Below are 13538 nucleotides of genomic sequence, written 5' to 3' on the forward strand. Positions count from 1 at the left end.
AAATATTTAACAGAAATCTGTCCTGCTTATCTTGACAGAATAAAATAAATATGTATTTGACAGAACTGTCCTGCTAAACTGAAAACAGTTTAAAAATAACACAAAACAATAGAAAGTTATTACTTCTTACTTTTTATGTATAGTTCATGTGTAGTATGTCAACTGCCTGTGCAGTATAAATTATTCACGTTACATCCATCTGTCTGTCTATGGACTGTTTGAACTGACATGTGTAAGATTGTATATGTATGTATACAGTATAGTCTGTATTCTTTATCTATTATTCATCTTTTTTATGTGTTCATCTATCAATCACAACATTTTTTTGGCCATAAAATACTGGTATTCACTGGACTTACCCTTATTAACCTTAACCGGCAGGTAAAAAATTTTTTAAAAAATCTTATTTTTTAACATACCATATCTGCCTCTGGGGTTGTCTGTTTGACAACAAACCTGTCAAGGCGACATTTATTCTGTGTACTGTGTAGCATAAAAACTTTAATAATAATAATGGATTTGTATGGCGCTTTTCTAGACACTCAAAGCGCTCTTACAGGGTTCCAGGTTCCATTCATTCACACACAGTCATACCGGTTGTTGGAGCCATTTTTAGGTCATTTTTTGTTACTCATTTAAATACATGAGAAAACTGCCAGCCATACATTAACAGCAGCTGAATATAGTTAACCTAATAACTCCAGCAGACTGTGAGATAAAGTGCTAAGTTGTGAGAAATGTCTCAAGGTTCAGGTTTCATTTAGGACTCCTTGGTATGTGCAAAACTTAGAACTTACAACAGAAGTCTTAATAACTCTGCCATTTAAGGCTATTGCTTTCAATAGCACAGAGAGGCACATGTACATGACTACAGACAGTCACGAGCAATAACAGTGTGTTCTTATCTGGGAGCACATGCTCTGCCCCCAGAGCCCCTCCCCTTTGCTGTCATTTGGCAGTGTGAAACTACCAGTACTAAGTCAGGATGGCCGAGCGGTCTAAGGCGCTGCGTTCAAGCTGGGGAACACTCGTCCGTCAAAGAGGGGGAAGAAGGGGGAGGAAAGGGGGAAGAGGAAAAAGGGAGAAAAAGAGGAAAAAAGGGAGAAAAGGAGGAAAGAAGGAAAACATTGGCCATCTTGCACATTTATAAAGCATTTCTAGCCGCCTGAACGCAATTTGGAAACTTTTGATGCGTTCAAGTGTTTTTGACACACCGCGGCCTGGATTCGAACCGACGAACTGTCGCTCCTTGACGCACATTGCCTTATTTGGACATAACCACCGGCGATAGGGGTATTCCCTAGCTTGGGCGCTGACGGGGCCTCCATTTCCTTCCTTAGGTTGTAAATATTTAGGCAATAATTAATAAATGCTTCCTCACTTAAATGAGGATCATTTGGCATCTTTTTATAAATAGTGACACTGCCCACTGACAAAGGCTCATCACTTGGATGGCAGATCTTTCCATTGCTGACTGTCATTCTGAAATTCCTGCGCATGTTTACAAGAGACCACCTCCATCATTTATCAGTAAAAAAAAAAGCCTTTTCTGAGCATGTTTCTTTCTCTCTGTTTTCATAGAGAAAAATGAACATGCTGTTGATGTGCTGCACAACACTGTAACAAAACTGTAACAACTTAACTGTTGCCTGTAACTTTTAATCTTTTCCTGTATAAATGAAATGAAATAACATGCTGTTTTTTCAAGAGTTGTCAAGTTAATTAAATTGTAAACTGTTACTGTTGTTGAATGTTGTCGTTGTCATCATTAAAAACATCCACTTGTACATTTGGTGTACACCAGCTTTGTTTGTTCATGGAGAGAAGAAACAGAAACTTTGGAAAGATTTAATTACAACAGAATCAAAATATAGAAAATTAGATTTTTTCACACCACAGTAGCCATACTTCAATAAACAACATTTAAGTAACAACCAAAACTAAACCAAAGTTTACAATACAACTAAACAACTAATAACAACTAGCTTAGTAACAACTAAACTAAACTTTACATACAATACAATTGTCAATTACCATTATCTATTTACAATGGATATAACTTTTCTTTTCTATCAAATGTAGAAATATTGAGTTATCATACAACTATTCACAGTAAACAGGATAATATATTAATACTTAAACAAAGAATATTTCAAACTATTTACAATTTAACTATTATTTACAAGGATTATTTATTTACAATATATTACAAGTTATTTTGAGAATTTCTTCCTCATTTCCTCCAACCACTGCTGTTTGGTGAGTGTATCAAACGCAGGGCAATACACTCTGCCACGGTACTGGCTGTGTCCAGTCTCAGCAGTGCGGAACTGGCCACACCTTTTACAGGTGTTTGCCTCCACTGTTCTCCTGTAGGGCCTCTTTGGTGGAGGTCCAGACTCCGCTGTGGTGTTGGGCTCAGTTATTTGAGGGTTGGTGCCCTGAACCGGTGCAGGAAGGGCCACTGTGACAAAATGAGGAAGAATTTGTCCTGTTGCCGTGGCGATCTGAGGTGCTGGGGGCATGACAAGCACAAGCCTCTTCACTGGTGCCTTTGGCATGATGGGGTGACTAGAGGCTGTCGGCCTCTGTTGTGCCTGACCTGCTGTGCTCTCCGGCAGGTGGTACTGGTGCTCGTGTCGAGCTGACCTGGGCTCAGCAGGGAGAGCTCTCGCTTCCTGAAGAGGCTCCTCAGACTCAGGAAGGGCTGGAGGCAACACAGTACCCTGAAGCAGCACAGAGAGCTCCTGCCTCTTCTGCCTGCTGTTGTGCCACTGGATGAGGGTGTTCTGATTCACCTCCACCAGCTGAATCTCTGATCCCTGCATCACCAGAGAGTTGCCAACAACAAGCTGCCTGATTTTGTGGTAGTCTCTCAGAATTAAGGACCACCTTGAGTCAGCCCCCTTGCCTTTCCTCACTGGGCCTTGGTGGAGATCACAGAGTCTAATAAAAATGTTCTCCACCAACCGACAACAGTTTGGCCACTGAGCAGGAGCACTACTTGCACCTAACATGCAACGGGTGGTGCTCTCCACACCAGGAGTTTGTGAGGGCTTCTTCGGTGTCCTGAACCGTCCACTCAAAAGTCTCCCCTGGTGTCGTGCTGCATAAATCACCCGCTGCTTGTCACCTTCGTCCAGCTTCTCCCACAGCGCTATAATGGCACTGGTCTGCTGGTTGGTGAGATAGAGAGACGTCTGCTCCCGCAGCTTCACCAGATACTCAGCCAGTCTGTCCACGTGCTGGTATCCAGGAATATTTTGGTCATCAACAGCCTGTGAAAATAATAAAACAACAAACCTTACTACCTTCACAGTTTATTTAAAATAAATATCATCTAGACTGTGTGCATCTATACAATGTTTAAGTGTGTATATGTAAGAGTTGGGCTCATATCTATACACCTAAATAATTAAAAGTGAACACACACACACACACACACACACACACACACACACACTTACCATATCTTCATCTTCAGCCTGCATATCCACTCCAGCCTCAGCAGATGAAGTAGAGGGCATGATGGATGCACCAGAGGCCATGGAAGATGTGCGAATAGCCAGGACTGATGTTCCAGGAGGCAGGGCTGCAGGAAATGTTAAGAAAAATCACAACAAGATTATTTTGTATTGATATTACAGCATCACAGTTTTAATTTTCACTGCAAAAAACTATTGGAATTATGATGATGCAACATTTTTTGGGGTCTGTACCAAATGAACATGTTCTCTTACATCTGTGGAACATGATTTGTAGGCCAGGCATCTCTGCGCTACATCATTTTAGTGCAGTTTTGTCATTGCACTTGCAATTTCACTAGTATTTTGAATAGTTCATCCATACCAGTATCTATGGTGGATGAGCCGAAAACCGCTGAGGATGTGCCCACGCTCAGGGTGGATGTGCCAGGAGCCATGCCAGATGTGGTGATCACCAGGGTGGAGACGGTGGACACCAGACTGGATGAGGGAGCAGGAGTGAGAGACGCTGCAGGGACCTCCAGGTCCGCCACTGTGGGGTCGTCTGGGATGTCAGCGAAGCCCTCATCTGTTTCCACATCATCCTCGTGCTGTTCAATCAACTCAGCAGTCTCCTCTGAGTCAGGGTGCATGTCCTGCAGTGCCTGACCAGTCTGCCGGAACAGATACTGAAGCCCTATGAGCTCTCCTGAAATAATTGAAGTAAAGTGGATATTTTACAGTGTTAATAAAGGATTTTAAAACCGAGTTGAATACCAGTGTTCACAAATGCTTACCAGTGTAACGTGAGGGTGGACAGAACTCTGGTGCCACCTTCTTGCCAAACAGCGTCTCGAAGTTTTTGTTTACGCAGTGAAGCAGGTCACCCGAGTAGCTGCGTAAAGGTGATGGTGTAGTAGATAGCGCAGCACTACCGCGGTCCTGGTTCCACCTATGGAGTCCCTCCAGCAGGTATGCCTGAAAATTCAGGCTGTTGGCACTGGTCCCTAGAAGGACATTATCAAATATTAAATTATGAAATACTCTTGGATTACACAGCACATGAAAGACACATGTCTGAAAGACACAAACCTGGTATGAAGCGGTTCAGATGGAGATGAAAGGACTCCAAAGATGTCGAGCCTCTGGCACATCTGTACGTCGGTAGCCGCAAACCTCCCTTTGTGAGTTCCCCTGTTTTGGTGTACAAAGCAACACCTGGCAGATCCTGGATGCACTTGATGTGCTTTTTCTGGACATGCCAGATGTGCTGCATCCTCTCCCTGTCAAACAGCGGAACTCCAAGGGAGTCGTTCCCGCTATCACCCATCAGCCCCTGCAGCAGCTCCTCCAGCAGCTTAGTGGTGGTCTCCTCACCACGGGTCCTCCTCCGGCAGTGGAGAGCCAGCTCCTCCCTGGACAGGTGTCTGCTGATGTCCCCATCGGTGAGACAAGGCCGGCCCTGAGACTGAAGCTGCTGTTTTTTTGCTTCACGCAACAGAGCTAAATCAGCTGCATCCCACTCAAACAAGCATGATGATAGGCGCGACATGAAAACTGGGTACAGCTGATGAGCATCTGTTGTGCATCCCAGGGCAAGTCGGCGCATGAAGTGCCAGATATCCAGCCTTACTGTCAGGTCTGGCCACCCACTGAATCTGACCTTCAACTTGGTCTCCACCGCCTCAGCACAGCAGCCACAGTCCACATACAGGATGACAGGGGGGTCCACACCTGCCCGCTGGTACCGCTTGACCAGATCCGCCGCCATCATGTCCAGGCCAGTTCCCTCCTGAGCAGTCAGCACACTCATCAGTATCTGACCATACTCATTTCCCACTGAGGTGAGCCAGAGTGCTGTGCCCTTGGCAGTCCCGGCAAGCTTCTTGGTGATCTGAAGCACACAAAATGTATAGGGTCTCTGTCAACATGATTCAGAAATACTGAAAAACAGGCATGTATGTTTTATATATATATATATATATATATATATATATATATATATATATATATATATATATATATATAGTATCAATATGTAGCCAATTTTCTGAAGCAAAAAAGATTGTTTAACCTTCTTAGTGGAATCCATCTTTAGTATGTTGCCATAGATGGAAGTGATTCTGGCCTTGATGTCCTCCAGCCTCGTCAGAATATCCTGGCTGTAAACGGAGAGGAGCCACTTACAGCTCGGCACCACAGCAGGCTCTGGAGGCTCAGGGAACGCCATGGGCAACAGTCCGGGCCGCTGGAGGAAGTCCACACACTCTGTGGTGTACCGTGCCACACGGTGAAGCCATTCCTCTGTGTGGTTCTCCCTGAGCTGCTTCAAAACCCGTGTAGGGCTGTTCCCCAGGCCTCTCTCCCGCAGAAGTCGGATCACCCGGATATCACAAGCAAACCTTGGCCACAGACAGATGTATCAGTAAAAGTGTTTAACATAACTCTGTTTGACAATGCAAGAAAGACAGGAGATGTTACTCACTTTTGTGTTAGGATGACCCGAAATTCCGACCTGTGTGCCAAGTCCAGTTGTTTCAGGACAGTCTGACTCCAAGACACGTGGTTGGCTCTACACTTGGTGCAGGTTAGAGTCTCTGTCACCATGTTGTAGATCCTGTCCACATCCAGAACCCGACGTGCCCTCTTGTGCAGTCCTGCTCCTGTGAGTTGGTGGCGTCCACAGGCAGGGTTGGGACAGACCACCCTCACCTTCCACAGTTTGTAGGGCATCCAAACAAGAAGTGGGTGGGCGAAAAACCGGTCTGGAGCAGGAGCCTGGTGGTAGAGGGGACTTGGCTGTGGTGGATAGTACCAGAGCTTCAAGTTGTCTTGAAGCTCTAGTTTTCCCCTGGGCCCCATCTTCAAAACATATTTTTCAATCCATTTGTGGTCTGCAGGTGGCAAACCCTCTGACCACAAACGGGGCAGCTGAAGTGATGTCTCTGTCCTGGGTTGCGCAGCCTTAGTGATAAAAAAAACAAAACAACAAAAAACAAAAACACAATGCATAAACACACTTAGTACTTGTAGAAGACTGATTATGCTCTACACAGAATGATATTAAATGTTATATTACTTACTGTGACGGTGGCACACACTGCTGTGGTGCTGAGGACAGGCACTGGACCTGGAGCATCTGTCACAATGTCTGGAGACTGTAAAGGCAGGGAAAAGATTCAAATTCATATTATTAACAACATAAAAATTGCGTTGTTATTTCATATAGCTGCTCTACATGAAACACTATTATTTAGCTTTCAGGTGTCATTTCTGATTTGAGTGTGTCTTTTTTAATACTCTTAATAATCTTGAGAAAAATATGGACAGAAATACATACACTTTAACTGTCTGAAACTGAGTTATATCGTGACTTACTGAGACAGCAATGCTGGCTGGGGAGCTGGTGCATGATTCAGTGGGGCTGACGACTTGGGTCTGTAAAGAATTCAATCCAAGTAACTTGTACAAACGAACTTAAATTTGAACAGTTCCAATGTGATCTCCATTTACCTCTGTTGCTTTTCTGGCTCTGCTCAGATTTGGCTTTGCAGCAGCAACATGAGCGCCACCAAATCTCGGCTTGGTAAACTGAAAGGAAATAAAGCAAAGGATGGTGTCATGACAGGACCTTGTTGTCTAACTATCATTCACTGAAGAAAATGTCAAATATTCATCGTCAAGTTATGAGTGTCACAAATACCATTGACAAATTTAACAATCTCTGTTTATGGCCGGCTGTCACTTGTCCCACGGCTGCACTCTGCTGGCCTGCTGCTGCACTCTGTGGGCCTACAGAGCCCTGGACGGAACCTGATGCTGCTGCACTCTGTGGGCCTACAGAGCCCGGGACGGAACCTGCTGCTGCTGCACTCTGTGGGCCTACAGAGCCCTGGACGTAACCTGCTGCTGCTGCACTCTGTGGCCCCACAGAGCCCTGGACATGTATATAAAAGTATATAAAATCACAAATTAGCTTGTGTACTATTACACACACTAAACTTGAGTATTGAATTGACCAGTGTTACCCTCTGCGTGTGAAAATGACACACACACTGCCTCTCTTGCCCAAACAAAGACCTCTGTCCTGGTCTCTGCATTGGACATCTCTCGATCTAAAAATAACATTTGTACATTTGATTGAATCAACCACAGATTAAATCACTGATTTTCATTTGTGTAATTACACAGATCTAATACAAACTATGTGTTCATGACATGTTTATTAACTCATAGGAACATGGCCTTTAGTGCATTTTATACAAATTATAATAAGTTAAATGTATTGTGAGAGTAAATAACAATGATTACAAAATACTGTATACAGTGAATATACTGAATATACTCTTACCATCTGATAGAGGGCAAACCATTTCTTCTGCCTGGGAGCTGGCCTGTTTCCCTCACCTGCAGGCCAGACGCCACTGCTGGCAAACTTCCTCAGGCGGGACATCCACTCTGAGTCCGCCATCGCCTTGTGGGACTTGGAAGATGTTGCCTTTGGTGACATAAATGCATGAACATTTTTTTAAATGAATGAAAACAACGTGAATACTGGAACATGACAGCTAGGACATGACAACCAAAGCCAGCTAGGCTTTGATTGCATCTGTGTTTGTAAATCAGCTGTAGAATTAAACTGATTTATATCAAAAAATATGTATTCTTATAGTATGTTGCGGGAAATATCATGAATTAGAAAGTTAATGCCTTTACAGTTTGAATAATCTTATTAAAACAGAATGAAGTTTTAACGAGTCAGCTTCTCAGAAGCGTTATAAATCGCACGACACAGTGAGTTCAGGATTCCACTACCACCCCCATCCTGACAGTGAACTTCCTGTGACAAACAACTTACGACTTTGACTGTGTAAGGGATACATGGAACACTTAATGGACACAATTAAAGTATATCTCCAGCGATGAAAACGAGCGTTTATCATATGAAAAACACTAGAGTGAGTCTTATGAATTGGCTTAAGAGGCAAATTCAAGCTAGCCAAGCTAACATTCATTCATCGTAACATGAGTGTCAGCAAACGCGACAAAAAGCAAACTGTCAGATATATAATTTAACACAGCAGGTGTAATTACTTGTCTATATAAAGTTTTAATGTGTACAGCAGTGTGATAAATGTGTAAATACTCGCCATTTCACTTGCTGTCCAACTTTTCTCGTTAGTCGCCTCAAACTCCGTTTCAAAAACGACGGCCGTTACCGCAAATCTTCTCGGCTTCCCTCGGCTTCGCTCGGATTTCGCTCGGCTCCGTCCAACATTTCTCCGTCGTGATTGGTCAAATGTTGGAGCTGGGCGAAGACGATTGGTGGGGGAATGTTGGAGCCGCGGATTTGATTGGCCGTCATCCTCCAACATTGCGAAATGTTGGACGGCCACGCTGCCGGCTGCTGGCGTTCAGGTCGCAGTCTCCCCTGGAGGCGTGGGTTCGAATCCCACTTCTGACAGTAACCTTTTTGCCTTCTATTGCCAGGCAAGAAAAAGTACATTTTAAGACTTTTAAGCTGTAGTATGTCTTCAAAGTAAAAAGTAAAGAATATTGAGCTATTGAGCTACTTAAACTGTCACACCAGTTTAAGTAGCTCAGATTTCTAAGTACGTCCTTCCTGGACCTTGGCATGGTTCAGTCTTCCTCCACTTAGTATGATATGCTGTTGTCATAAAAAGGTCTGAGGGTTGGTGAAAGCACATAATTCTCTACCACAGAATGTTTCCATCTATAAAAGCAGTTCAATGTCAGAGTAAGAGTAAAGACCCAATGAAGTCGATGTGATGAAGAGACAGGCAGAATTTCAGATGATACTGGACTAACCAATGTTTCAAACAACGGGAGCAGTCAGTAGTTGAAAGTCTCAACTGTATTGAAATGAGAGTGACATTCACCTGTCAGGAATGTAGTGTTTCGCCGAATAAACAAATTGCGAGTGAACGTCCAAAGAAAATATTCTGAGCTGTTGTATGCCATAAAAGGACCTTGTTTATCTTGTGAACTGCAGAAAAACAGTATTTTCTGTAGCAAGAATCACAACAACCTTTTAGTTTGTGGGGACTAAAACTCTTACATTATGTACTTCATTAAAACAATCATTAGAGAAAAAAAATGGCCCTTACCCCTTAAAGTATTGTGTTAATGACAAAACAGATTATATTGTAAATCAAACATTTTTTGAGGATTATATTTGAATTCAAGTAAACTCCTAACCTTAAAAACACAACAATTTAAAATTAAACCCCAACAGGTCAAAATGAAAATATTTCCAAATATGAATGAAAGCTATTCTCACTTTAATTTCACAACTTCACTCATACTTTAAGAATAAACTTAAGACGAAGGTAATGTCACTCTGAAGTGCATCCATGTCTTTATGTGACATGGAAAAGCACATACTCAGCATTCTTTCATTGAGCCTTTTTTATCCTTCATGCAGCTTTCCCAGCAGACCATTGGTGTGATGATTTTAACAACAATTAAAATGTTTTTATTTAAATACATTTTAGAACCCTGCCAGTGAAACAGTGTTGGTCACATGTGATGCTTCACAGACACACAGGATCTTCCATTGCCAAAAAAACTATTATTTGTGATATTTCTGTATTTCTGTCAGACACATGCTTGTTGTATTCCAGACATCCAAATATAAGACGTGTACACAAAAAACTGAACAAATGCATTTTTTATTATGTCACAGGGTCAAGCTTATTACTTTTTGGCCCTTTGGCTTTCACAGTCTGCTTCTGTGACTTCTGCAGCAGGGCCAGTGTGTCTCGCTTCTCGATTTTCCTCAGTTGTTTCTTCTTCATCCTCTTGATCTTTGCCGTGTTCTTGATCTGTGGTACAAAAGAGAGAAGAGAATATAAACAAAGCTCAAATCACCAAAGAAAAAGACTTTGTGCCAGTGTTAATTAACAGCTCTCTTTTCACTTGACTGCCTTTGCGTTTGTTGTACAAATCAAATTATGAAGCAGCTTACAACTTTCATTGTAACTTTGGAGCAACATTACGTAGAACTGTGTCTGTGTTTTGTGCAATTTGGCTCCCTGAATTTAATGCAGAAACAAGTGATAGAGATGGAGACATCATTCACTCTGTCACAAGATGCTATACCATCAACATGATTTTGAAGCTGTTATTTAAGGCTAAAACGTGACATAATGTTGCTTTAATCATACTCTAAACAGTTAGAGAACATATTTCAGCTAACACTACCTTGGTAAACTAGGGCCATATGGTATGACTGAATCATATTAATATTAAAAATGTGTATTTCTATATAGTAAAAATGTGGCAAATACATGCAACATACATTAAAATAAATCAAGTAAAACCAATTATTAGTGTTCTACTTTTTGTGCAATTAATGTTAATTATTGTGCGGGATTTTAAAAATGTGCTTACTCAAGTTGAATATTGGCTCTTTGTAAAGATTTTATTAATGTTTTTTTAGAGACTCATGTTCCATTCTATGCTTCAGACTCAAATTCTCAACCTTGAATATATTCAATACTAATAAAAAAGGCATGGATGATGATCTATATTAGCACTTTTATGCCAAAATTAGCATGTAAATATGGGTATTGTATGTTGTAATATTGTGTGTGTAAATATTAAATCAATAAAATTCTGAGTTGTACATGTTTTTCTGAACTGATACAAAAATTGCTGAGGAGTGAGACATCTCTGTTGAGAGTTGTTGATGAGCACAGAAGCCACTGACAACAGGTACTTTAATATATTATACTTAAATCTCTTAACTCAGCACTGACTGCACAATGTCTTTATTTTGGCCATTAAAGCAAACTTCAGGGCCAATCATCTGTTAAGGGACATTAATTGTATCATTTACAAAAGACAGGTGGTGTTGCACTGTGAAGCTGCAGCCCATCTGTGCGTGATTTAAAGACTTGTGCATGCCTAGTTGCAGTTTTAGGAAAAAGTTTGATAATATTTTCCAGTATGTTTACAACATGAAATATGCCTGGCAGAGGTAGACAGTATGAGGAAGTATTAGTTCGTATTAGTTGTTTTTCCAGTTCTTTTTTTATTCAATCGAACTTGTAAAAAAAAAAAAAGCTTCTGTGAAGCAATTTACTTTCACTTCTTGTATGCACTGTTAAAAGCTCATTTTAACACTCCAGTGGTTTATTATACAGTGTGCTCTGTTATATTTTGCGGACTGCATCTACAGAATTGTAAATGGTGTGTGGTGTGGCATTAGGGTGTCAGAAGCTAGTCAGAAACAGTTGACATACCACTTGCACAATCTCCGCTTTGCGCTCGTTCTCTGCGCGCCGTTTCAAGTTTTCTTCTCTTCTCTTCCTCTTATCCTATAAAGCCAGGAAATACAAAATGCATGTGAAAAGGTGCACATACTTGACAGTATAAAGGTTAAATTATCTCACGGCTTCAGCTCACCTCTTTCTGTTTGGCTTTCTCTTCTTTAAGCTGCAAAGAATACTGTTTCAGCAGTTCCTTCTCCCGCTTGGCTGCCATCTTCTTTTCCCAAGAAGAGCATAGCTGCTTATCTCTCACCACTGCAGAGAACCTAAAACACAAAATCACATACAGAGAATAGAAAAAAAAATAGAGAACTCCAGACTCATAAACAAATTAATTGGCAATCGTGAAACTCATTAAATTACTTGCTTCTTAAATATGAATATTTTCCTGTTTATTTAGTCCGCTATGGCAGTAAATTGAGTAACTTTTGGTTGTGGACAACACAATACATTAAAAGATGCCACCAGTCGACATTTTGCACCATTTTCTGAGATTTTATAAACCAAACAACTGATTGATTTATCCATTAATAACCAACAGATGAATCGACAATGACACTTATTGTTGAAGCCCTATCTCTCTGTTCGTCTGCAATTATTTCTGTCTACTTGAATTTCCCCTCTAGAGAGAAATTAAGAATATCTAAAATTATTATTCAAAATGATGTTATATCTAATCCATTGATAACTTCAACATGACAGATTTGGATTGTTGCAAATACATCTGGTCTGATTCTAAAATTTAAGTTCACCTCGACCCCGCATAGCATGACTCCTCTCGTCCTGAATATGTAAAATAAAGTTTTGTATATATCCCCATTTTCTAAAAATCAGGCCTGAAGCTGAGTAAAAGTACCTCCAGCAGAGTAACGTTACTTGAGTAAATACTATAAGTCTTCCTCACCTCTGTTTGTTGCGGTTCTTCCACACCCTCCCAGATTTGGGTTTTCCCAGCGGGATCACCGGGCTCTGGTTTCCACTTGACCCCAAACGAGGCTTCTTCTTGGGGATGGTCGCGGTACTTGTGGGCGCTGTTTCTGCCGGTGCTGGCTCGGGCAGATGTCTATCTTCGGCTGTGTGTGTGTCCGCTGCAGCCTCGGTGTGCGGCTCCGGTTCAGCGGCAATGCTGAGCTCCTCCTCGGGTAGACTCTCGGGTCTCCGCTCGACCACCTCCGTGTTTTTCTCCTCCACTGCCGGCAGCTCCTGGAGGACAGACCTCCTTGTTCTCCGGGTGGGAGTCCTCACCGGGGCTTCGGAGTCTAGCAGTGCGGCAGGAGTGCGCACTTTGCGGCCGCTGCGGGTCCGTCTGGTCTCAGGCGGCGGTTCCTGGACCTCCTCCTCCTCATGTCCCACTTCAGAAGCGGTGTTTTCTTCTGACATAGCTCTCTGCCTCTTCGACATGTTTTGATAAACTGAACTTACCACATTACTCTGACAAGCCTGCGTACCCACGTGTGACCAGCACCAGCGTTGTGTACGTTGAAGTACTTCCGCCTCTGTGGCGGATGGTGAAGAACATTGAAGCGCATCACCGCCACGCAGTGGTCAGGAGGGAGAACTGCATCCTCCATTCTGCACTAACTTTCTTCTTCTTCTTCTTCTTCTACTTCTTCTTCTTCTTCTATTCCTCTTCTCCTCATTCTTCTTCTCTCCCTCAATTCTTCTTCTTTATGACAGTTGCCATCATTTGAGTGCCATCACTGCCTCCCTGTGGCTCACTTCATCTCTGCATCTTTAGTTGTTCTATACTCTTTTTGATAATCCTAGTTGTTTTCAAAAA

General features: G+C 42.2%; 2 protein-coding genes across 4 annotated transcripts; both read right to left on the reverse strand.

Moving 5' to 3' along the window:
* Window positions 1-1062: 1062 nt before the first annotated feature.
* On the reverse strand, window positions 1063-8927 carry LOC119020437. Of its 3 annotated transcripts, none has more exons than XM_037099745.1 (15): window positions 8615-8927; window positions 7816-7962; window positions 7493-7579; window positions 7368-7401; window positions 7168-7283; window positions 6978-7055; window positions 6843-6902; window positions 6548-6622; window positions 5950-6428; window positions 5539-5866; window positions 4557-5358; window positions 4262-4471; window positions 3850-4173; window positions 3468-3592; window positions 1063-3278 (listed from the first exon to the last, which is right to left on the reverse strand). In XM_037099745.1, exons 1-15 carry the CDS (start codon window positions 8837-8839, stop codon window positions 2214-2216), a joined length of 4155 nt encoding a protein of 1384 aa, XP_036955640.1. In that variant the 5' UTR covers window positions 8840-8927; the 3' UTR covers window positions 1063-2213. The 3 variants fall into 3 exon arrangements, with proteins under 3 accessions (XP_036955640.1, XP_036955632.1, XP_036955625.1); XM_037099737.1 differs by having other exon boundaries at window positions 7168-7328; XM_037099730.1 differs by having other exon boundaries at window positions 7168-7401.
* Window positions 8928-10137: 1210 nt separating this feature from the next.
* Window positions 10138-13260, reverse strand: ccdc86 (coiled-coil domain containing 86). The gene is made up of 4 exons (XM_037099906.1): window positions 12663-13260; window positions 11895-12024; window positions 11732-11806; window positions 10138-10309 (listed from the first exon to the last, which is right to left on the reverse strand). The coding sequence occupies exons 1-4, from the start codon at window positions 13157-13159 to the stop codon at window positions 10160-10162; spliced, it is 852 nt and encodes a 283-aa protein (XP_036955801.1). The 5' UTR covers window positions 13160-13260; the 3' UTR covers window positions 10138-10159.
* Window positions 13261-13538: the final 278 nt, after the last annotated feature.

Source organism: Acanthopagrus latus, chromosome 1 (assembly GCF_904848185.1).
Source record: "Acanthopagrus latus isolate v.2019 chromosome 1, fAcaLat1.1, whole genome shotgun sequence".
NCBI classification, from domain to species: Eukaryota; Metazoa; Chordata; class Actinopteri; order Spariformes; family Sparidae; genus Acanthopagrus; species Acanthopagrus latus.

Coding starts and splice junctions, on each gene's coding strand:
- LOC119020437 (XM_037099730.1), bottom strand. CDS start 8,839: ATGTTGGAGGATGACGGCCAATCAAATCCGCGGCTCCAACATTCCCCC. Junction 6,429..6,547: donor CAGTGTGTGCCACCGTCACA/GTAAGTAATATA, acceptor TTTATCACTAAG/GCTGCGCAACCCAGGACAGA. Junction 4,174..4,261: donor TCCACCCTCACGTTACACTG/GTAAGCATTTGT, acceptor CAATTATTTCAG/GAGAGCTCATAGGGCTTCAG.
- ccdc86 (XM_037099906.1), bottom strand. CDS start 13,159: ATGTCGAAGAGGCAGAGAGCTATGTCAGAAGAAAACACCGCTTCTGAA. Junction 11,807..11,894: donor AGAAAGCCAAACAGAAAGAG/GTGAGCTGAAGC, acceptor CTGGCTTTATAG/GATAAGAGGAAGAGAAGAGA. Junction 10,310..11,731: donor AAGCGGAGATTGTGCAAGTG/GTATGTCAACTG, acceptor TTTGTACCACAG/ATCAAGAACACGGCAAAGAT.